We start from the raw sequence: 22719 nt of genomic DNA on the forward strand, positions 1-22719 counted from the left end.
CAACGGACACCCTTTAAGGTAGGTACGGCTGAGAGCTCTTATAGCAGCTGCCCTTTCAAGGACAACTCTTACGAGAGCTATGGCTAACCCAAGGCCATTCCAGCAGCTGCAAGAGGAGGAGTGGGGAATCAAACCTGATTCTCCCAGATAAGAGTCCGCACACTTAACCACTACATCAAACTGGCTCTCAAAGAAGATTGGCTAGCTAGGGATACCAGCCTCCAGGTGGGACTGGAGGATCTCCTTGAATTACAGCTCATCTCCATACTGCTGAGATCTGTTCTGCTGGAGAAAATGGATGCTTTGGAACAGTGGCTCCCAACCTTTTTGGCACCAGGAACCGGTTTCATGGAAGACAATTTTTCCATGGACCAGTGTGGGGGCAGTGTTTGAGGTTTTGCTGCCCCAGGCTGCTCCCCCACCTCTGCCCCATCCCTGCCCCACATGGGGCTCTTTAAATGCGGGGAGGGAGACCAGGGCTGTTTCTGCTGCCTCCCTGCTAGGTGGCCAGGCAGCAGAAGGCCAATCTGACTCCCCCTCCCATTTAAAGACCCCTGTCAATCAGCTGATCAGGTCCTGAGTGGGCAGAAGGAGCGGTGGAACTGCTCTACCTCACTCTGAGGCTGCCTCCCTGTCTTGGAGCAAGGCCTCATTGCCTCTTTCATCCGTCTGGGTCCTGGGAAGGCAGAGGCAGTGTGGCACCTCTGCCTCACTCTGCGACCCGGTTGCTAGCAGGCCACAGACTGGTAGTGGTCCGCGACCCTGTGGTTGGGGACCGCTGCTTTGGAGGGTAGACTTTATGGCATTGCACCCTACTGTGTTCCCTGTCCTCTGCAGGCTCCACCTCCAGCATCCCTTGCCAATAGCCAGGGGGATGCGGCAACCCTACTATAGACATTTACAGCCTTACAGGAACAGCATTTTAGAAGCTTCCATGCCTAGATGACAGGCAAGTAACTACTTGCAAGCTTCCCAGAAAATGCTTTTTTCCACCTTCTCTTTCGCATCCTTGGAGGTCAGAGATCTGTTTTACTAGTAGTGATTATTTTTATTTAGGTTTATTGAAAACATTTATTGGCGATCTTTCTACCTTATAAATAAAAGTTATCTCTTAAAATTTTTATTTTTTTCAAAAGAAAAAGAAGAGATAAATAAAAATTACCATCACCTTATAGGAACTCAAGAGGCGTCTTACTCTGAAATAATGATAAAATACATTAAAACCACTAGTTAAAGCTAATAATTTAAAACTGTCGGTAGGCATAAAAACTTACCAAAGTGTCTTCAGCTACCTCTTATGTTTAATTTTAATTGTTAAATTTAAAGTTTTATTATTTATGTTAATGTGTAAGTTGTTGTTAGCCGCCCTGAGCCGCCTAGGCGGGGAGGGCGGGATAGAAATAAAAATTATTATTATTATTATTAAAAAATTGAGAGTGAGAGGGGCCAGGGGCACCTCTCTGGGGAGTTGCCTCATAATTGTGCTGCTGAAAAGGTCCCATCTCGTGTATCCATTGGATTAGCTTCTTTGGTTGATGAGACAGTCCAGAGGGCCTCTCCCTGTGTTCTTAGTTCCCAGGCTGGAATGTATTGGAGAATATAGTCCTTCAGTTACCCTCGTTCCAAGCCAAATAGAGCAGGGGTGTCAAACATGTGGCCTAGGGGCCAAATCAGACCCTCAGAGGGCTCCTATCAGGCTCCCGAGTTACTGGCTGTTGTCTGTTTCCTTTTCCCTTTCTCTTGGTTCCTTCTGCATCGCAGCTTGCTTTATCAGGCTTGCTCAATCGCACAGGAGCTACAGAGCAAAACCTCTATTTTCTCTATTGGCCAAGGCTCCTCCCTTGCTGAGGAAATGGGGGAGGGATAGCTTGCGTTGCCAGCGTCTCTCAGTTGCATAGCCAAACTGCTTTCTATTGACTGAAAGATCCTCCCTGTCCCGGTCCTCCGGGGAGGAAAGGAAAAGCCAGAGCTTCCTTTGCCCAGTCCTCTGGATCACACAGGAGAGATACAAAGAGAGCATCTTTAAGACCAACAAGTGCTAATGTTTTAAGCATGTTTTAAGTTTTTTTTAACATTTGTGTTTGTCTGTGTCCTTTATAAAGTTTATATCTCTGCTACCTAATCTTAAATAGGTACATACATGGCCCAGCCTGACATGGTCTCATTTATGTCAGATCTGGCCCTCATAACCAATGAGTGTGACACCCCTGATATAGAGCTTTACAGGTCAAAACCAACACCTTGAAGTGTGTTCAGGAGGGGATTGGAAGTCAGCGTAATTGCTGTAGGATTACATGTGTGCCTTTCTCCAGCTTTTCTAAAGCTCCCACCCTTTGTGGATTTCAAAAAGTTCATTGCAGGCAACCACGTTTACACCTCTTTTCAGATGACTGTTCACTGCAGATGTGTCCTTGTGCAGTTCATCACACTAGCTTCTCAGCACACTTCTGTAAGTCTCCAGCTGTGAGTTCTTCTCCTGGAGGAGGGATGATGGTTCCTGTGCCATTTCATCATGTTAACATTTCAGAAATATGGGTAGCGACTGATGTTTTCACTGTTACCAGGCATCTGTTTCAGCATAGAATTGAAGGGTCACGCTAGGAAGTGGTACAATGCTTAATGACATTTAAGAATGCTTCCTTCCAGACTAAACAGTATGCCGGAAGCTAATAGTGAAAGTAAGTCACTCAGGAAAAGGCACTAAGTGACAGCAGTTGGAATCAGAGACAATCTGATTCACCCATGTCTCTTAAATGGAAACTTGTGGAGGTCATTTAGTCCTAAAATAACCCCCATCCACAAAAGACTGATGTTTGTTGGGGGGGGGGGGTTCTCCCCTTCACATCCTGTCCTCGAAGGTAAATTTTACATATTTTACAAAGTTTATGCCCTGCGCCTTCCTGCCTCCACAAGGCAGCTAACAAACTAAAACATACATCATAAAATAACATTTTTGAAACCATTAAAATCAACGAAAAGATCAGTAACACATTAAAACAATTAATCAGGCTAACCCAATCTTGTCATATATGAGAAGCTAAGCAGGGCTGACTCCGCTTAGCTTCCGAAATCTGACGAGATCAGGCTAGCCTGGGCTAAAGGCCAGCTTTAATTTTACCTCAACCGCTATTGCTTGAAAAGTTAGGAACTAAAGTTAAGAACATTGTCTGCAACTTGCTCTCCTAAGCTCATCCCTTTACAGCCACTGGATATCTTAACCTGAGCAGGCCCCGTGAGATTCTCTGGGGTCTTTCTGGGATACTGCTGCTGTCCAGACCTTCCTCTTATATTGTCTTCCATAAGGGGCTCCGTCTAAAGGCATCCTGGCATTGTTTGGTGTGTGGATATGTATTTCCTCCTTCCAGCCCCCTCTTCCTCAAAACATACAGCTCATTGGCAGCTTCCCATGTCAGATAGCCCAGGGAGCCCCACCATCTGGGAAAGTAGAAGAAGAAGAAGACTGCAGATTTATACCCCGCCCTTCTCTCTGAATCAGAGACTCAGAGCAGCTTACAATTTCCTATATCTTCTCCCCCCCCACAACAGACACCTTGCGAAGTGGGTGGGGCTGGGAGGACTCTCATAGCAGCTGGCCTTTCAAGTACAACTCCTGTGATAGCTATGGCTAATCCAAGGCCATTCCAGCAGCTGCAAGTGGAGGAGTGGGGAATCAAACGTGGTTCTCCTAGATAAATAGTCTGCACACTTCACCACTACACCAAACAGGTTTTGATTTTGCAACATTGGGTTGGAACCAGTGCAAAATTTCGACTTGTGAGCAAGTGGGAACACAAGAAGAAAAAAAACCTAGGGTAGTCCATTGCTCTAAGGATGGGCTATCAAACTGCCAGCCTGCAGGCCACACCTGTCCTGCCCTGGGCTTCCAGCGGACCCCTTGGCAATTCCCCCCCGCCTCCCCCCCGTCCTTTCCTCACCCTTTGAAGCTCTGAGGCTGCCAATGACACTTGCAGCTCCTTCTAACTTGTCTTTGCTGGCTTCTGGGCTTGCAAAGCTGCAAGGAAAACATGGAATGGTAGGTGTTACACAAGATCTTATGCAAGCAGAACCGTCCTGTGTCCATTCATGCTTTTGCTTGCACACAACTAGATCCAGGCCCTTGTCTTCATCCCACAGCTGGTGGGCTGGTGGGAGGTTTTTTTTGGATCCAGCAGAGTAGAGTGGTTAGAGCAAGGGTGGCCAAACTGTGGCTCAGGAGCCACATGCGGCTCCTTCACACACATTGTGCGGCTCTTGAAGCCCCCGCTGCCCTGTTGGCTGGCTTGGAGAAGGCATTTGTCTCTTTCAGTCACTTTACCAAGCAAAGCCAGCCAGCAGCTTGGAGAAGGCATTTAAAGCTTCCTTCCTTCCTTCCTTCCTTCCTTCCTTCCTTCCTTCCTTCCTTCCTTCCTTCCTTCCTTCCTTCCTTCCTTCCTTCCTTCCTTCCTTCCTTCCTTCCTTCCTTCCTTCCGTTTCAAGCATCTGATGTTCATGTCTTACAGCTCTCAAGCATCTGAATTTTATTATATGTGGTTCTTACATTAAGCAAGTTTGGCCGCCCCTGGATTAGAGTGTCAGATAAGGATCTAGGGGACTGTGCTGTTGAAGTTCATTGGGTGACCTTGGGACACTTATGTAATCTCAGCCTAGCCTACCTTACAGGGTTGTTGTGAGGATTAAAAGGAGAAGAGAACAGTGTAAGCCGCTTTGGGTCCCTACTGGGGAGAAAAGTGAGGTATAAATGACAAATAAATAAAAATACCTACATAGCCTCTATTCAGAGTTTCTCTGTTGACATTTTCCTTTCATATACCCCCCCCCCCCCCACATACTTCCTTCTGCATAGTTCTTTGCATCCTAACCTCCTCCTTTCCTTTTAATTACCCCACCGGCAAGGGGATAAATCAAAGTGTTTTTTTGTTGGCTCCACATGGATGAAAGTTTGCTGTGATTTGGCTCATTGGATAATATCAGCGGTTCCCTTTAAAATTCAGGAAACAGTAAACTGAGATAAATGAATAAAACTCAAGCCGAGCAGAAAGATGAACATATCCAACAGAAAATCAGTAATAAATGCGGAATAATTAATGTATGACACTTCAGTACATAGCATAATTAAATATGATGAAATTGCCTAAGTTATAAATGATGAGCAATTGCAGCTACGGAAAGTTTCATCACAAGGGTGCTGTTGCCATAGTAACTGGTGAGTACTTTTAAATCAGCAGCAGTTTTGCAGTGTACCAGGGCTCAGTAAAGATTTTTCACCTGTAAAAGAAGGATTGCCTAATTTCAACCCCACTTCCCAACTGGTGGGTATAGAATATAGCATGGAAGTCCTGACATGGATGGCCCCTCTTGTCAGATCTCAGATGATAAGCAACGTCAGACCTGATTTGGCTGGTGTTTGGATGGGAGACCACCAAGGAAGTCCAGGGTTGTGACACACAGGCAGGCAATGGCAAATCGCCTCTGTTTGTCTCTTACCTTGAAAGCTCTATAGGCGGGGGTGGCCCTAGACTGTGTGGCACCCTAGGCAAGGCTGACTTCTGGTGCTCCCCTCCACTGATAACGTCACTGAGTCACATGGGGCACCCAGTTTGTTGCCCCCAGAAAGCTGGTGTCCTAGGCAATTGGAAGAAGGAGAAGGAGAAAAAGGAGATGATAATGATGATGATGGTGGTGGTGGTGATGGTGGTGATGATATTGATATTGGATTTATATCCTGCCCTCCACTCCGAATCTCAGAGTCTCAGAGCGGCTCACAATCTCTTTTACCTTCCTCCCCTGCAACAGACATCCTGTGAGGTGGGTGGGGCTGAGAGAGCTCTTGCAGATGCTGCCCTCTGAAGGACAACTCTGCGAGAGCTGTGGCTGACCCAAGGCCATTCCAGCAGCTGCAAGTGGAGAAGTGGGGAAACAAGCCTGGTTCTCTCAGATAAGAGTCTGCACACTTCACCACTACACCAAGCTGGCTGTCTGGATTGCCAGAAGTCAGCTGTGACTCGTCACCACCACCATGGAATTCAGTCTTATAAGAGGGTTGTGCAAGGGTATAAACAAACCTGACCCTATGTTTACTGCACACTTCGGCCCGTAACTGGTCAGATGACCTTTTCCCACCGAGCTGAAACCGCTTCACTGTTGTGTGTTCTCACCTCACACCAGCAGTATGTGGCTGAAGCAACCATGTGGGCAGAGCCTGTGACGTCCCACAAGAACACTGCTTGATTCGGTAGCATCCCTGTGGGATGAGTTCTCGCAAGGGGTTGATGAATTCCCATGGGATGAATCCTTGGAAATTCAAGTTGAACAGCTTGGTATAGTTCTTTAAACAGAAACAATATCTCTCAGGACAGCTTTCCAAAGTATGCTCTCATTTAAAGGAGACTTTTTTGTTTCTTTGAACGGAATATACAGTATCATTTACCGTTGTATAAACCGACCCTTTGCATTCAGTGTTCAAAATCAGCATGTATCGTTTGGGGAGTTATAGCCTCACATTCAGATTAAATATTCTGCGCTATTCCCGATGTCCTTTTTATGGACATAATTTCTTCTTCCAACTCTCCCATCTTCTCATTTAAATGTTTTTGACCTTCACACTCTATGAAGGATGTCTCTGTATTCAAAAGATATACATGGGCCATTTTTAGAAATTAAAGTGTGGCTTTGTATCCAGGGCTAACCTGTCCGGTCTTGTCATTTCTTCAGGCTGTGTTATTGCTCCCTTTCAAAGCACCGTAATTATTTGTTTGAATGCAGCTTGTGCACTTTTGCCCATTTTTCAGTCTGTCTGCCGAGAACTAAAGTGAGAGTAGAGTGTTCTTCTCTGGGTTGCTGTTCCAGAGGTCTGAGCCTTTTTGGCAAAGTCAGCACCACATGACATTTCTGCTGTGGGTTTCAGATAGTGTGGTTCCCAGGGCTTTTTTTGTAGCAGGAACTCCTTTGCATATTAGGCCACGCCCCTTGATGTAGCCAATCCTCCAAGAGCTTACAGGGCTCTTCGTACAGGGCCAACTGTAAGCTCCGGGAGGATTGGCTACATCAGAGGGGATGTGGCCTAGTATGCAAAGGAGTCCCTGCTACAAAAAAAAGCCCTGGCTGTTCCTGATTCTCAGCACTGAAACCCCAAACCAAATGGGGTAGACACTGCTGGGATTCAATGGAGTTGGAGCTTCCTACCTTCCTTCCATTTTTTAGTCCCGGCTCACCCAAAGGGTCTTGCGCTGACTTACAACGTTAAAACAGCATAAAAACTGATAACCAATATAAAATATTAACATGAACATGTTAAAGTATTCAGATGTATGGCTAACACCATACCACTAACAAAACCAACCCAAACGTGTGGATTACACTCTAAAAGCCAACCTAAACAATTCAGCCTTACATACCCTATGGACACTAAACAAGTCCATCAGGGCACAGTTTATCATCAGAGACTACATTCCATAGGGTAGGGGCCACAATTTAGGAGGCCTTTGCCCTGGTGACAGGCTAACCAAGGCATCCTCAGGCCGGGCCCCTACAAGCAAGTGGACCCTAGATGATGACCGAAGGGAGTGCTTATGAGGAAAGGCTGAAGAGTCTGGGACTTCTCAGTTTAGAAAAGGCAAGATCAGGGGAAGGCCTTGGCCTTTGTGGCTTGTTGGACCTCAAGAGGAACTAGGTTGGCCACTGTGTGAGACAGGATGCTGGACTAGATGGACCACTGGTTTGATCCATCAGGGCTCTTCTTATGTTCTCAACCCCACACCAACTCCACCTTTCCCAGAAACTGCAGCAATACCAGCTGTCACAGAAGCTGCAGTGGAAGCCATTCCCAGATATCCCATGGGTCCTGGTGTTGTCTTCACAGTGTAGGAATTGCACCAGTGGTTTCCACACTGCAAAGATAGAATGTGAAGGAACCCTGAGCTCTTGGTGCCTCCGGTTTGCTGTTGTTGACTCCTACCTATTTCTGTGTGTCTGTGTTTGGAAGATTTCCAGAGTATCATCCACAAGCAATTTCATCGAAGATCTCAGTTCAGGTTTCCCCTGGCCTCAGCAGGAGCAAACCGGCTCGTAGCGACTCGAGGAAGTCAGCCAGAACGCATCCTATAGAATCAGGCACAAAGCATGGCAGGAGTAACATCCCATCATTCCTTCATGATTAATTCTGAAAGTGTTTATCAGCTCCAAAATATTGCTTCCCCGGGGTTACCGTGTCTGCATTCTTTTCCCCCCGACTGCGCAGCGCGAAGGAAGGTGATGTTAGTTTAGCTGATATATTTACGAGGGAAGAAAAATGACATGGGAATGCTGAATAATTTACTCTCTCCTTCCAGTCAGCATCACACTGCAGGGAGAGCTGTGTCTTCCTCCCCCTCTTGCCACTGAACAGTTCTGCTAGCTTTTCATTTGAAGAGCTAATTATAATTTAGTTTTCATGCACAGCTTTTCCCATCAAGTTCAGATGATCTTCTCTCTGTACAACTGGCTTCACTGAATTTTCGTTTTCCCCCACCTGCCCAGTTTTGACTGTAGCCTTTGTTATTTTGAAAGCTCTATCAGCTACCTTTTTTCTTCAAATATCCATTTGCAACTGTTTGATTTCTAGGCAGTTCCTCCCCTACCCCCCCCCCTTGCTGGACCCGCTCACCTTTAAAAGCTTCCCTGTTCATTTTTTCATGACAGCTCTTAGTAACGGCAAATCAAAACCCAAATGTTCTTTTAACCAGCGGAGCACCGCCAAAGGGGGTTCGGTTTAATTACAAGCCCGAAATGTTCAGCCTACATAATGCATACGTTTAATTTTGTTCCTGTGCTTTTAAAAATATATATGCGTTTGTGTGCTGCCATCAAGTGACAGCTGACTCATGGTGACCCGGCAGGGTTTCCAGGCAAGAGAGGTTGAGAGGTGGTTTGTCATTGCCTGCCTCCGCATAGCAACCCTGGACATCCTCAGTGGCCTCCCATCCAAACACTAACCAGGATCGACCCTGCTTAGCTTCTGGATATATGATGAGATCAAGCTAGACTGGGCTGTCCAGATCAAAGCTACCCAGGGCTTTTTTTGAGCAGGAATGCCCAGGAACGCAGCTCCGGCTAGCTTGGTATCGGGGAGTGTGGATTAATATGAAAATGAGTTCCTGCTGGACTTTTTCCTACAAAAAAAAACCTATGTGAAAGAATGGTGACATCAGGGGGTGTGGCCTAACATGCAAATGAGTTCCTGCTGGGCTTTTTCTACAAAAAAGCCCTGAAGCTACATATATCTATATCAAGATAGATAGATAGATGAACACACAGACAGACAGATAGAGGGGTTTTCTTTGTAGCAGCAACTCCTTTGCATATTAGACCACACACCCCTGATGTAGCCAATCCTCCAAGAGCTCACAGGGCTCAGGCCTACTGTAAGCTCCAGGAGGATTGGCTACATCTGAGGGGTGTGGCCTAATATGTAAAGGGATTCCTGCTACAAAAAAGCCCTGGATGGATGGATGGATGGATGGATAGATAGATACTAGAAAATAAATGCATAGCAATAAGTGCAGTGATTGGATGTGTTAAAATTAATGGTGGAGGTATCAGATGTCCGATTACATTCCCCCCCTCGCCCAAACCCACCCGAGCCATTTACACCATGCAGTTTAACAAAGCCTCCGGAGTGAGTGTTTGTCCATTCACTGAGCATGCTGGCCCTCTGAACCTATGTACAGGACACACCTAGGAGCTTGTTTGTTCTAGCGTGCCGTCATGTTTTTGAACTGTCAGGTTTTATGATATTTATACTGTGTTGTTACGTATAAATTTTATTTAATTTTTTTTTTTCGTTGTGATCCATCCTGAGTCCATGTGTGGGGAAGGCAGGATATAAATTGCATAAAATAATGAATGAATTTTAGAGGGGTGGCATACACACACAATATTTACATATATTGTACTTGTATGTGTATGTGTGTGTGTGTGTGTGTATACGTATGTATATACACACACACACACACTAAAACATGTACAAATAAATGCAATGACTGGACATTTTTAATTTAGTGAATTTAAATATGGTAGCCAGGATGCCTCTTCTGTTCTGGCACGTGTATCACTCAGAAGAATATTTGACATCTTTTTATTAACCTTCAGTTTTTTCTCCCTCCGGTGTGACATGCGTAGAAACATAAAACAAAGACCCGTGAAGGTTTGTGGAGTTACTGCTTCTTTTTGCTGTTGGAGGAAACAGTCTGCCAACCAGCATTCTTTGTTCTTGCGTTAAGTGCTGTAGCAGTTGACACATTTCTCCTCCGAGGAGTTCAGGGACAGCGTTCCCAGTTCTTTTTGCTTTCGATCTTAACGACAACCCTGTAATGTCGTTTAGGCTGAGAGAAAGTAACTGGCTGTAGGTTCTCCCTACTTCTGTTGGATTCCCCAGGCCTGCCCTGTATGGTAGGTTGCACTCAAAGAAAACATCTGGCCCTTGGTCATGCAACAGATTTCATGGCCTAATCAAACACTCTCTTCACCAATGCTGCCCTGTGTCTTTGAGTCGGAATTTCTGGGAGAAGTCCTTATGTGAGCAATAATGATTGGAAACGTTTGTAAATCCTATTCTGCCATATATAGCACGGTTAAACGCCACAGGAAACCACAGTGTACAGATTGTTGAAATACAAGAAACAACTGTGTGATATGCACTTCAAATACTCATACAACACATATTTTTCTTCTCACTTGCTTATTTTGCATTCATTACATTAATGAAATACTATCTTACAGTGCTTCTAAAGAGTCCAAAGTCTGTCATTAATCTATTCCTTAAAGCAATAGTCCATATTCTGGATGCTGTGAATTTATATTGGCACAAAGTCTTTCTGTGTCCAGATGTCCATTGCTGGTAAACGAGGTAGTATCCATTAGAACTTGACTTATTCTTGAGGCAGCAGACCTCTATCCAACAGGTATGGCTACCCGATTCCTAGGTATAGCTCGTGTTTCATAAGCCACTTCCTCTGGCCGCAGAACTTACGTAGGAACCCATGCTCAGGCAACAGCTATTTTCTGTTATGCTTACTCAGTCTATCTGCACGAATGGTTCTCATTTATAGTATGGTGGCTGGTGTGTGTGTGTGGAGAAAGCTGCTTTCAAGTTTTTAATGAAACCAAAAAAAATGATTAAATCTACCTTAGAAATCATGGCTGGTTTCTTAGCCCTCGTAGATGGCATACAGCTGGATCCTTAGGCACGTTTTCTCAGAAGTCATTGTTGCTTTGCCCAGGGAGTTTATTTTCAAATGGATCTGCACACAATTAGTGCCATAGTTCCACCATGGCTAGGTGTGTCACAAGTTTCCGGTTGATTTTAAAAAGGGGGGGGGGGGAGCTGATTGTGCAATGAAGACTTTTAAAAAAAATCCAGGTAGAAGATTCCTTAAGTATGTTGCAATAAAGCTTATTCAGAGGAATCTGTTAATCCTGTGTTTTCACAGTAATATTTGTTTCCCACACATTTCCTGTGGTCATTTTTGGTTTCTCCTTTCCAACCCATTTGTATTTCTGACCACACACTTAATTTCTAGCAGGATCTGTGCGGCTCGTAGCTTAAAAGGAGTGAGAACTGTGATGTGCAGCTGCATACGATTCTGCATACCTTGTTTTTCAACAGAGACCCCACTGTCTCGAAAACAGATGTTTGCCATTGTGACATGACAGTTGATGGTCCAGATGTCACACTCCTTCATGCTGTGATGTCACTGAAGCCCCCAAAGTGGGCAGAACCTCTTAAAAAGATGATGGCAAAGCTTTCGCAAGAGCGCCATGGGACATCCAGGCATGAGGAGACTAAAGAAATAGGTTCATTATCTTTCATGCTGCCATGGCAAAAAGCAAAAAATATTAAAGCAAGCTGCCCACTAAATGCTGTTCAGTTTAACATCCCTGCAGACATACCAATATGTCACTGTCGGTTCTCTGCCTACATAGTTTGATTAGAAGTGCATACTTTCTCTAAACCCCAGGGCAAATTCAAAATCATTTGAAAAAGGGGACCAAAAAGTTGATTCTGGGGACTGACATTTGTATACAACCTTTATTTGACTTCATTTGATGTAGCCCCGAAGTGGCGTTTGTGTTCTTTTAAAGCCGATGGTTTTATTGTGGCCAGCAGACAAGGCCCGAATGTATCCGAGATAGCTAGAGCAGCTATATAACACATTCTTAATAGTTAATTATAAATAAAAAGAGCTGCCAGTACCCTTTTTAACTTTCTTTTGAATGCGTTTTCAATTTGTTTCCCGGGTTATCTCTCCCACCCAGGCGCATTGACGATGACAAGGGAAGAACCCACGAGCTGGAGCATTCCGCTATAAAATGTATGCGAGGGATTCTCTACTGCTACATGCGCCAGGCTGATAAGGTAAAAAAACATTGCTGCCCAGACCACAAGCACGCACTTAATTCTAAAGGATTTGGTTAATTGTCAGCGCTTAAAATGTTCCAAGCAGGAATCAAATTAAAAGGGGCATTGGCTGTAATGCCACAATGTATGCGGCCAGCTAGAAAGGGTCCATTCCCAGACTCTGGGCCTGGAGCATTTCAAAGCTGAAGGCAGAAATGCTCTTGACACTGTAAATCAGCTCTGGATTTCATTTCAGAAAATTCGTTCTTTTAATTTTTTTTTTGAACAGAAGCCTATAACAGGCAAAATTTCACTAGTATCAGAGGCTTGGCTTGTAGTAGAGCAGCTAGACTTGAGTCTGCATGTGGAAGAGCGCCCCCGAAGAGTAACAGATTGCTTGGACCGATCTCCTCTGAGCAGTCTCTCTTTTTGCAATGGCATTATTCATAGCGGGACAGAGCCAGGGTGGTGTTAGATTATCGTCCTGGAATCTAGGAGACCCAGCTTCAAATCCCTTCTTGTGCCATGAAAAGCTTGTTTGAGAGACTTCAGGCCAGTCACACACATTCATCCTAACCTGCCTTACAGGAGTCCAGGCCAGTCACACATGCTCAGCCTAACCTGCCTTACAGGAGTCGGTTCCAGTCACACATGCTCAGCCTAACCTGCCTTACAGGAGTCCAGTAGCACTTTAAAGACAAAATTTATGACAGGGTATGAGCTTTCTGAAAAAAGTGAGGAGTGACTCACGAAAGCTCCTACCTTGCCACTAATCATGTTAGTCTTTCAGGTGCTACTGGACTCTTGCTCTTCTGACAGACAAGCTAACATGACTTCCCATCTCGATCTGTCTGCCTTACAGGGCGGTTGTAAGGATAAAATGGAGGAAAAGGGATCAATGTAAGCTACTTTAGGTCCCCACTGGGAAGAAAAGCAGGATATAAAGGAAGTGAAAGAAAATAGATTAAAAGTTATCCACATTGAGCCTTTTTTACAAAAATAAATAATATGGATGTTTTAAGACTGTGTTGAGATCACGTTGCTTAAAGGATGGTACACCTGACATGTCTTTTTGCTTTTTGGTTCCGTGCCAAAAACCCCCAATGTGACATGGTCTCCTTTAAATAAAGTGTCTGTCTCTTTTCTGTGCAAGCTTATATGACAAGGTGCTGTGCAACCGGCTTTGATAGAGATTATTTATGAGCCTGGCTCCCCCAGAGACTCGTGTCTTGTGCTTCATAAATGGAGAGGCTTTCTTTTCATTATTTTAGATATGCATTCAATCCCCCCCCCCCCCCCCCCCCCGTAATTAAGTTGGAGCTTGTTTCTTGAGGGGTCAGTCTTGACAATCTGTTAGGTTTGGATGAAAAAGAGAATTTTCATGCATAATATCCTTTGAAAGTGTATTTTCCGAGTTGCATTTTGACAGAAGCAAGTGTAGTCACTACCCTTTTTTCCACAGATACACATCTCAGCATGAAAACAGCTGTTTTAGAAATGACAATGTCTTGCATGTATTTAGGGCTGTGTTTTGTTTTTTCTTAACCGAGGGAAGCATGACACATCACAAACCGTAGTTCAGCACTGTTCTGTTGGGGGTCAGGTGGGTGAACGGCACACAGAACTACTTGTGGTGTTCGTTACTTGTGGTGTTCGTCAAGTGATTCCTCTTTGACCTCCCTCAAAATTGTTCAGTTTAGTCTGAAAGCTAACAATTTCCAGAAGGGCAATGTGGCTTTTTTGGCAGCCGCCCCATAGTTTTAAAAGCAGAGTAATCTGGCCAGACCAGGGCTTTTTAAAAAAAAAAGCAGGAACGCACAGGAATGTAGTTTCGGCTGCCTTGGCATTAGGGGATGTGGCCTAATATGCAAAAGAATTCCTGCTGGGACTTTTCTACAAAAAAGCCCTGTGTGAAACAATGGTTATGTCAGTGGGTGTGGCCTAATATGCAAATGAGTTCCTGCTAGAATTTTTTCTACCAAAAAAAGCCCTGGGCCAGACCATTGCTTTTGCCTTCCCAGTGCAAGGACTCAGCAAAACCCTACAGCCCTAGAAGTAGCTTAAGTATTTAGACTTGTCCTTTCTTTTTGTTCATTTGTATTCAGCCTTTTGTCCTTGTAATTCAGGGTGGCGTTCTATAGGATTTCCAGGTGGTCTCCCATTGAGGTATTAATCTACTCCTGACCTCCTTAGCTTTGGCAAGGTTATTGCATCAAGTATCTTCAGCCCATGCCCTGGCATCTTGTGGGGTGACCTTGGGCTAGTCATACACACGTAGTCTGACCTACTTATAGGGTTGCTGTGAGGATAGAACTAAAGAGAGGAAAGTATCGTAAACCACTTTGGGTCTTGACTGGAGACAAATGAAATAAATGCTGATCAAAAAATTCTGAGTGGTGGTGGTGGTGGTGGAAATATTAGACAGGAGTTCTCACAATGCTTCTATGGGTTATATACATTCTTTCAAAGACACTTCTGCAAATGGGAGGTCATAGTCGAATTTAATTTTGTCTCAAAAAAATCCTCTGTGGAATGTTTCGTGACCAGAAGCCACCTTTTACAGGAACCAAACTCTTATTCTGTATGTTTAGTAGTGTTTGAAATGCACACACATGGAGCCAGCAAGGGAATTTTGCACCAGGAAGAAAATGCATAAAAACGGTAACAAATAGGAGAATGAACGTATTCATTAGTTGATGGCGAAGCTATTTAACAAGCCTATAATTTGTCTACTGAGGCTTGACATTGTACATCATTATCAAGAAAGATCTTTTAAAATGTTATGCTACAGTAGATATAATTTCATTCCCCAGTACAAAGAAGTAACTAGCTAAGCTAATGGTGCCAGTCATTTATAGCATGGAAGCATAAAAACCCAACTCTGATCTTCGTAGCTGACAGATTTATTTTTTCCCCCGACTAAGTAATCTAATATGCCTAACAGTTATGCCACATTTTATATTTTCATTTTACTTCCCTGGCCACTGTCAATATCTTGGACACCTGAGACTAAAGGTGGTGCAAATCAGTTTTCTTAATCATAACTGCAGTGTCGCCAGCGAGCAAGTTGGCAGTCCTGTGGTTTCTTTAATTTTAATTCTTCAGGCTTTGACTAATCAGACCCTAAATTTCTTTTGTCACCGTACGCCCAGTTGGCTTTTTACAGCAATCAGTGCCATGCCAGGGAGACATCAGAGCCAAATAAGAGAAGCAAAAAAAAAAAAAAAAAGGATTATTTATTGACCCATACCTTTGCAATTTATTTATCTTTGTATCCAAGCTTTATCCAACCAACTCAGGGGGGATGTATAAGGGGTTGATCAGCTTTTATCCTCGCTGCAGCCCTGTGTGGGTAGGTGAAATTGAGCTTAGTGGCTCTGTCAGAAGAGCGAAAGATCAGTGAGACACTGAAGGAAGCTGTAAGGAGTTTTAAGGTCAGTGGGGGAGCAACAGCTGGTGAAAGAATAATGAGTTATAGGAAGTGGGAAATGATCTGAACATCAGCCAGTTCCTCCTTTGATTTCATTTTGACCGCCAGAAAAAGACAGTCTGCATGTCCTCCCAAAGCGTCCCCATAGCATGACAACTAGAAACCTTGTCATTGTTTTAAAGTGAAAGTCGATTATTTGATGCGTTTTTGTCAGAAGTCAGTCCCATCAAATTGAATTGATATTGGCTTCCAAATAAGTAAGCATCCTTAGAGCCAGTTTGGTGTAGTGGTTATGTGCACGGACTCTTACCTGCGAGAATTGGGTTTGATTCCCCACTCCTCGATTTGCAGCTGCTGGAATGGCCTTGGGTCAGCCATAGCTTTCTAGGAGTTGTCCTTGAAAGGGCAGCTGCTGTAAGAGCTCTCTCAGCCCTACCTTCATCACAGGGTGTCTATTTGGGGGGGGGGGGGGGGCAAAAGAGATTGTGACCACTCTGAGATTCAGAGTATAGGGCAGGATATAAATCCAATATCTTCTTCTTCTTCTTAGCTGTGTAAACAAAATTGGGTGCATTAAATGATGTGTCTCACAAGAAAGCTCTGGCTGAAGGAATGCATTTCGCACGCATTTGTAGTGAATCTGTATGTCTGATAGAGAAGCGTGGCCCCCATCTGTGGATATCTAAATCCATGGACTGGGGCCACAGTGACACTGAACAGATTGTCCTGCTAACTTGGTGGATGCCCCCCCCCCTCCAGCCGGGTTTGCAGAAAAATCTGAAACTTACGTTGGGGCAGTTAAATCCCCCCCCCCCCCAATAGATAATTCTCTACTTAAGCACAGAGAAAGCATCTACCTCCTGTGTGGTTGTTGACGGCTGTGGCAGCGCCTGGGAGCCAAGCCATGTCAGTGAGATAGTGGGGAGAATGGGATCCCCCAGTGACTCTCATGGGCCCACACTTGTTCTGTCAAAATATCCATCAAATGTTTGATGGCAATTTTGTTCATATTTTTTTTCACCCAAGGTTTACACCAGAAACTTCAAAACATCCATTACACCGGATACTTGAAATCATCTAGAAGAAGTCACAAAATGCATCAGAGATTTTTCAGAATCCGGTTTAGTTTAGGAAGCTACTCCCTAGATGTTTGTCCCAATCGTGGGGGGGGGGGGGGGGAGGATGCTGAATGTTTTTTCTTGTTTTATATAAATGCTGTAATGTTTTCATTAATTCCCCAATGGCATCCCCTCTTAATCACTGGGGTTTGTCAAGCTTGTCTTTTCGCTTAGTGTTTTTAAATTAGTTGTCTCGTAATAGTTTCAGCCACTCAAAGCACCATTTTCTCAACAACAACAAAATAAAACTTTTTGATCGCTTTGTAATTGGCATTTCCTTTCTGTAGTACTTGAAAGTTTTGTGCGCTGATCTTGTGTATGTTGAGGATTGATGCAAGCGATAGAGTGCCGGATGGTTATTTTGAAGCCCATATTGCTTTGCTGATCGGACAATATCTTAATGTGTTGAGTGGTGTGTTTGATGAAGGAAGATCTAATTTGATGCGAAAGGATACTAGGAATATACTGAGCAGTGTTCCCTCTAAGCGGGGTTAATGTGAGCTAGCTCGCAGTTTTTTAGCCTTCAGCTCACACATTTTTGTCTTAGCTCAGGAAGGATGCCCCCCAAGCAAACTAGTCTATGCAGTAGCTCATAACTATAATCCCAGTAGCTCACAAAGTAGAATTTTTGCTTACAAGATGCTACATCTTAGAGGGAACATTGATACTGAAGCCTTTGGATCTGGACAACAGGCTGCAGATCCAGGGGGAGGGGATGAGCTAGGGTGGTCCAGAGGGCCCCGGATTCTCACTCTGGGTGCAAGAGGGCCCAGTTTCTAATTCCATACTAGCTCACTCAGTCTTTACAGGGAAGGGGTCTAACATGATTTAATGGGCCATTTGCTGTGATGTAGAAGGTCCCATGCGTGCATTTTCTCCCATTGAAGGATCTCAGACAGCAATTACAGGGAAAGAGCTTTCTCTGCCTGAGACTCTGAAGAGCCTCTGTCAGTTCCAAGAGTGGTGGGTGGGGTGGATCCAACCCTTCCTATCGCTCCACTGAGCAAAGTTTATTTATCAAACTATACCTTACATTTCCTTTTTGGCTCAAGTTTGAAGTCTTCCTCTAACTTAAGTGACTCTTCCATTGGAGGAAGAAGAACTTCAGTTGGGAGGAAGGTTATGCAAAAAGAGGAGGCTGAAGTTGGTTCCTTATTCGCAGATGCTTATTCATTCCTCATTCATTTCTTATTCGTGAATTCAACCAAAAACACTGAAGAGAGTTGGAAAGCTCTGAACCCCAAAATAAGGTGTGGACCCCCCTATATCATACACCCCCTTCTTCAGGGGACTCTGCCGTTCCAGAAAACATGTGCTGCTTCATGAGCGGTTCTCGTGCCAGCTGCTCCAAAACAAGGTGCCCCCAGGACACAAAGACAGACACGGGGGCCAGGCTGTACCCCAAAACAATGTTTGGACCACCCCAAGTGAAACATCCTCACACTCGGCACACTGTCCCTTTCAGGAAGACATGCAGAGGTGCCTGATCCAAACACTGGTTCCAGCGTCAAAAGCTTCCAATTGGGGTGCCACCTAGAAGCCTGTATTTCAAAGGAGATTTGAATAAGAAACTATTTTGATTGCTTGCCCTCTGCACCCCAAAATGCACTTTGGAACAGCACATGCCATACACCCCCACGTTCAGGGCACTTTGCCCTTCAAGAGGACATGTGCTGCTTCATGGTCCAATGAGCGGTTCTTGTTCCAGCCGCTCCAGAGCAGGGTGCCCCCTGAACACTCAAAGGGGCAGACACTGGGACCAGGCTGTACCCCAAAACAATGTTTGGACAACCCTAAGTGACACATCCCCACGCTTGGCACACTGTCCCCTTCAAGAAGACATGCAGTGGTGCCTTATCCAAACACTGGTTCTGGCGCCAAAAGCTTCCAATTGGGGTGCCACCTAGAAGCCTGTATTTCAAGGGAGATTTGAATAAGGAAGTGTTTTGACTGCTTGCCCTCTGCACCCCAACATGCATTTTGGACCACCACATGCAATACACCCCCACATTCAGGGAGCTTTGCCCTTTAAGAGGACATGTGCTGCTTCATGGTCCAATGAGCAGTTCTCATGCCAGCTGCTCCAGAGCAAGGTGCCCCCACGACACTCAGAGGCAGACACTGGGGCCAGGCTGTACCCCAAAACAATGTTTGGCTCACTCCAAGTGACACATTCCCACACTTGGGGCACTGTCCTCTTCAAGAAAACATGCAGAGGTGCCCGATCCAAACACTGGTTCCGGTGCCAAAGGCTTCCAGTTGGGGTGCCACCTAGAAGCCTGTATTTTAAAGACTTGAATAAGGAACTGTTTTGACTGCTTGCCCTCTACACCCCAAAATGCACTTTGGACCACCCCCACATTCAGGGAACTTTGCCCTTTGAGAGGACATGTGCTGCTTCATGGTCCAATAAGCGGTTCTCGTGCCAGCCGCTCCAGAGCAAGGTGCCCACAGGACACTCAAAGAGGTAGACACTGGGGCTAGGCTGTACACCAAAACAATGTTTGGACCACCCCAAGAGATACATCCCTATGCTTGGCACACGATCTCCTTCAAGAAGACATGCAGAGATGCCCCCATTCAAACACTGGTTCCGGCGCCAAAAGCTTCCAATTGGGGTGTCACCTAGAAGCCTGTATTTCAAAGGAGCACATGTCTTCTCGAAGGGCAGAGTCCCCTGAAGAAGGGGGTGTATGACTTCCGGGGGGGCTGGAAAATGGAGAGCTGAACTGCCTCTCATAAGGGAGGCAGCTGGAACCTCTGTGTGAGGGGTAGAGAAGGCAATCTATTGCCTACTACCTACTTTTCTCATTCAGAGAATAGTCTAAGACACGCTTGGGAAACTTGGAGGAGATTTACTTTGGCAGAAAGGGAGCTCCGGAGGGGGCTCCTTTGAAGCTTTGAAGAGTCTCCGGCGACGAGTGTGTTACATCATCTGCAGAGGGTCTCCAGAGTCTTTAAATTGACTTAAACTCACCAGGAGCCAGCACCTCTATACTACAAATAACATCTGGATTACTATCAGGACGGTGTCTACTTGGATAGCCACTGCAGACTATTGATTTTTATCTTTCACTATTTACAAAAATAATTAAAAGGTGGCAAAAAGACTATAGCATGCTTATATAAAGAAGAGGAGGAGGGGTGAATTTGGAACTATTTAATATTAAAGAACAGAGTTTAAAAGTGAAAAAAACAAGAATGTTTTGAATACTTGCGGTTTCTGAAAAACGCCCCCATCGTCACAGCATTGCTGATCTGTAGAATTCTACAGGAAGTGACGTTTTGTACCATCACGTGATTTGACTACCAGCGAGAATGGGACTTGGAGGCAAGAAAAAGCAGGAAATAACCATTGGAAGAAGGTCACGTTGCAAGTCAGCCAGCCTACTCTAGGACTGAAAAACAATAGAAAAGCATTGGCGGCCATTAAAAAAAGGGCAAAATAAAATATTTTTTAAGTGCATTAAAAATTGGTGGAACTGGTAAATTTGGACATTATAAAGTTAATCCTACTGGATAGTACTGTTGAAAGCAACTATAGAGGCCTAAAAAGGAAGAAAAATTTTTGAAAAAAGGGGTAAGAAAAGTCGCGACCGCCATTTTGGATTTTTTAAAAAATTGAAATATTGATATCTCGGCTTGGGGGCTCCTAGAGCGGCGATTTTAGGCTCATTGGAAAGAGCATGTCCTGCTCTTTTAAATATGATACATAGTTTTCAATTTGTTGAGATCAAATTTTGGAGCATTTTTTAAATGTCGGATCATAAGCCAGTACGTACAAGGGCCATCTCAATGGAAAAGATGCAGGAGCAGTTAGAGGTTATGGAAGCAAGGCTGATGAAAGGAATGAAGGAGCTCAAGAAAGAAATTAAAAAGGACATTGAAGCTAGTACAGTAGCTCTAGAGAAAAAAATTGAAGACCTTAAAAATGAAACTGTAGTAACATCAAAAAAAGTGGATGAGGTGGAGAAAAAAGTAAAAGAATATGATTCCACCTTAAAAAGTGTGCAAGAGAAAGCTGTATTGCAGGACTGTAAATTGATGGAAAACCTGGTACGTCTGAGAGGGGTACCTGAAAATGAACATGATCTGAAGAACTATATAATAAAAATTATTGTGGATTTTTTTGGAAGATAATTTAGAAACATCAAAATACCAATATGACTATGTATATAGAGTCAATTCCCTTCATGCCTAGAAGAATAAATTACCAAGAGACGTAGTAGTAAAATTTGTGACACGGGACATGATGGGAAGAATTATAGCCAAAAGCTTTGAAAAGAACTTTGTGGTGGAAGGCAGCGTCATGAGGATTATGAGAGAGCTGCCAAAGAAAGTACTGTCTGATAGAAAGACTTATAAAAAATTAACAGGAAAACTACGGAACAATGATATAAGGTATAGATGGATTTTACCAGAAGGTTTGAGTTTTGAACTCCCAAGGCAGAAGGATTACAATTACAAGTGTACAAGAATTGAGAAGATTTTTGGAAGAACATAAAGAATTTGGCGACACAGCTTAAAGAAGAAAACATAATGGATTTCAAATTATTATCTTGGTATGTAAATGATCTAAATTCACCTTAAAAAAGAAAAGCAACATTTCAGTGGATTACAAAACAAAAATGCAACATAATTTGTCTACAAGAAGTTCACATTAAACAATTGAACTATAAATTTTTATGGAATAAGCAACTGGGTTTGGAATTTCATTCATTGGCTAAACCAAAAAAGAGAGGTGTGCTTTTTATATTAAACAAGAATTGGAGCCAAAAGAAATTTTTAAAGACAATGATGGGAGATATTTAGCAGTGGAAGTAACATTAAATGCAAAAAACCCACTGCTGCTGGGACTATATGCACCAAATAGTGCAAAAGACTCTTTCTTTAAAGAAATAATGCAACAGCTTGACCAAGTGTCATATGAACAAATTATGATAATGGGAGATTTTAATGTTACAATTAAAAATACATTAGATAGATCGGGGAAGAAAAAAAAATAATAAGGAAGGGAAACTGAGAAAAACTTTCTTTGAATTAGTCAAACAAGAAAACTTGGAGGATTTATGGAGGAAGTTCAACTCTGAGGTATGGGACTATACCCTTTTCTAAGCAAGGTTGCCCTCTATCTCCGTTGTTGTTTATAATGACTTTAGAAATTTTGCTGATACAAATACAGGAAGATAAAGAGATAGAGGGACTGAAGTTGAAGGGATTTTCCTATAAATATAGAGCATTTGCTGATGATGTTATGTTCATAAATGAAAATCCATTAAAAGTAACGCCACTGCTCTTGAGTAAAATACAAGAATATGGAGAATTGGCTGGATTTTATATAAATAAAGAGAAATCAAAAGTTTTGTGTAAAAATATGAGAATTGAAAAACAGAAAGAATTACAGAGCTCAACGGAGTGTGAAGTTACGTCTAAAGTAAAATATTTAGGTGTGGAAATTACCATGAAAAATATTGACTTGTATAAAAATAATTATGAAAAGTTATGGCACAAAGTGGAAGAAGATATATTAAAATGGAATAGACTCAATTTGTCGTTATTGGGAAGAATAGCCACAATAAAAATGAATATTTTACCAAGAATAATGTACTTGTTTCAAACTATTCCGATTGTGAAGGACAATAAACAATTTAGTAAATGGCAAAGGAAGATTTTGGAATTTGTGTGGGCTGGGAAGAAACCAAGTATTAAAATGGAAGTGTTAACAGATGCTAAAGAAAGAGGTGGATTTCAATTACCAGATTTAAAACTATATCATGAGGCAGTGTGCTTGGTATGGA

The 22719-nt window shown here is 43.6% G+C and overlaps 1 protein-coding gene across 4 annotated transcripts in view; it reads left to right on the top strand.

The window, feature by feature from the left end:
• Positions 1 to 22719, top strand: part of PHKB (phosphorylase kinase regulatory subunit beta) — a 220019-nt gene that overhangs the window by 30644 nt on the left and 166656 nt on the right. For all 4 annotated transcript variants that reach the window (XM_060253754.1, XM_060253753.1, XM_060253751.1 and 1 more), the window contains one exon: positions 12292 to 12391. In XM_060253754.1, the coding sequence (XP_060109737.1) occupies positions 12292 to 12391 (100 nt within the window). The remainder of the gene's footprint in view (positions 1 to 12291; positions 12392 to 22719) is intronic.

This window comes from Heteronotia binoei, chromosome 14 (genome assembly GCF_032191835.1).
Source record: "Heteronotia binoei isolate CCM8104 ecotype False Entrance Well chromosome 14, APGP_CSIRO_Hbin_v1, whole genome shotgun sequence".
In the NCBI taxonomy this organism is placed as follows: Eukaryota; Metazoa; Chordata; class Lepidosauria; order Squamata; family Gekkonidae; genus Heteronotia; species Heteronotia binoei.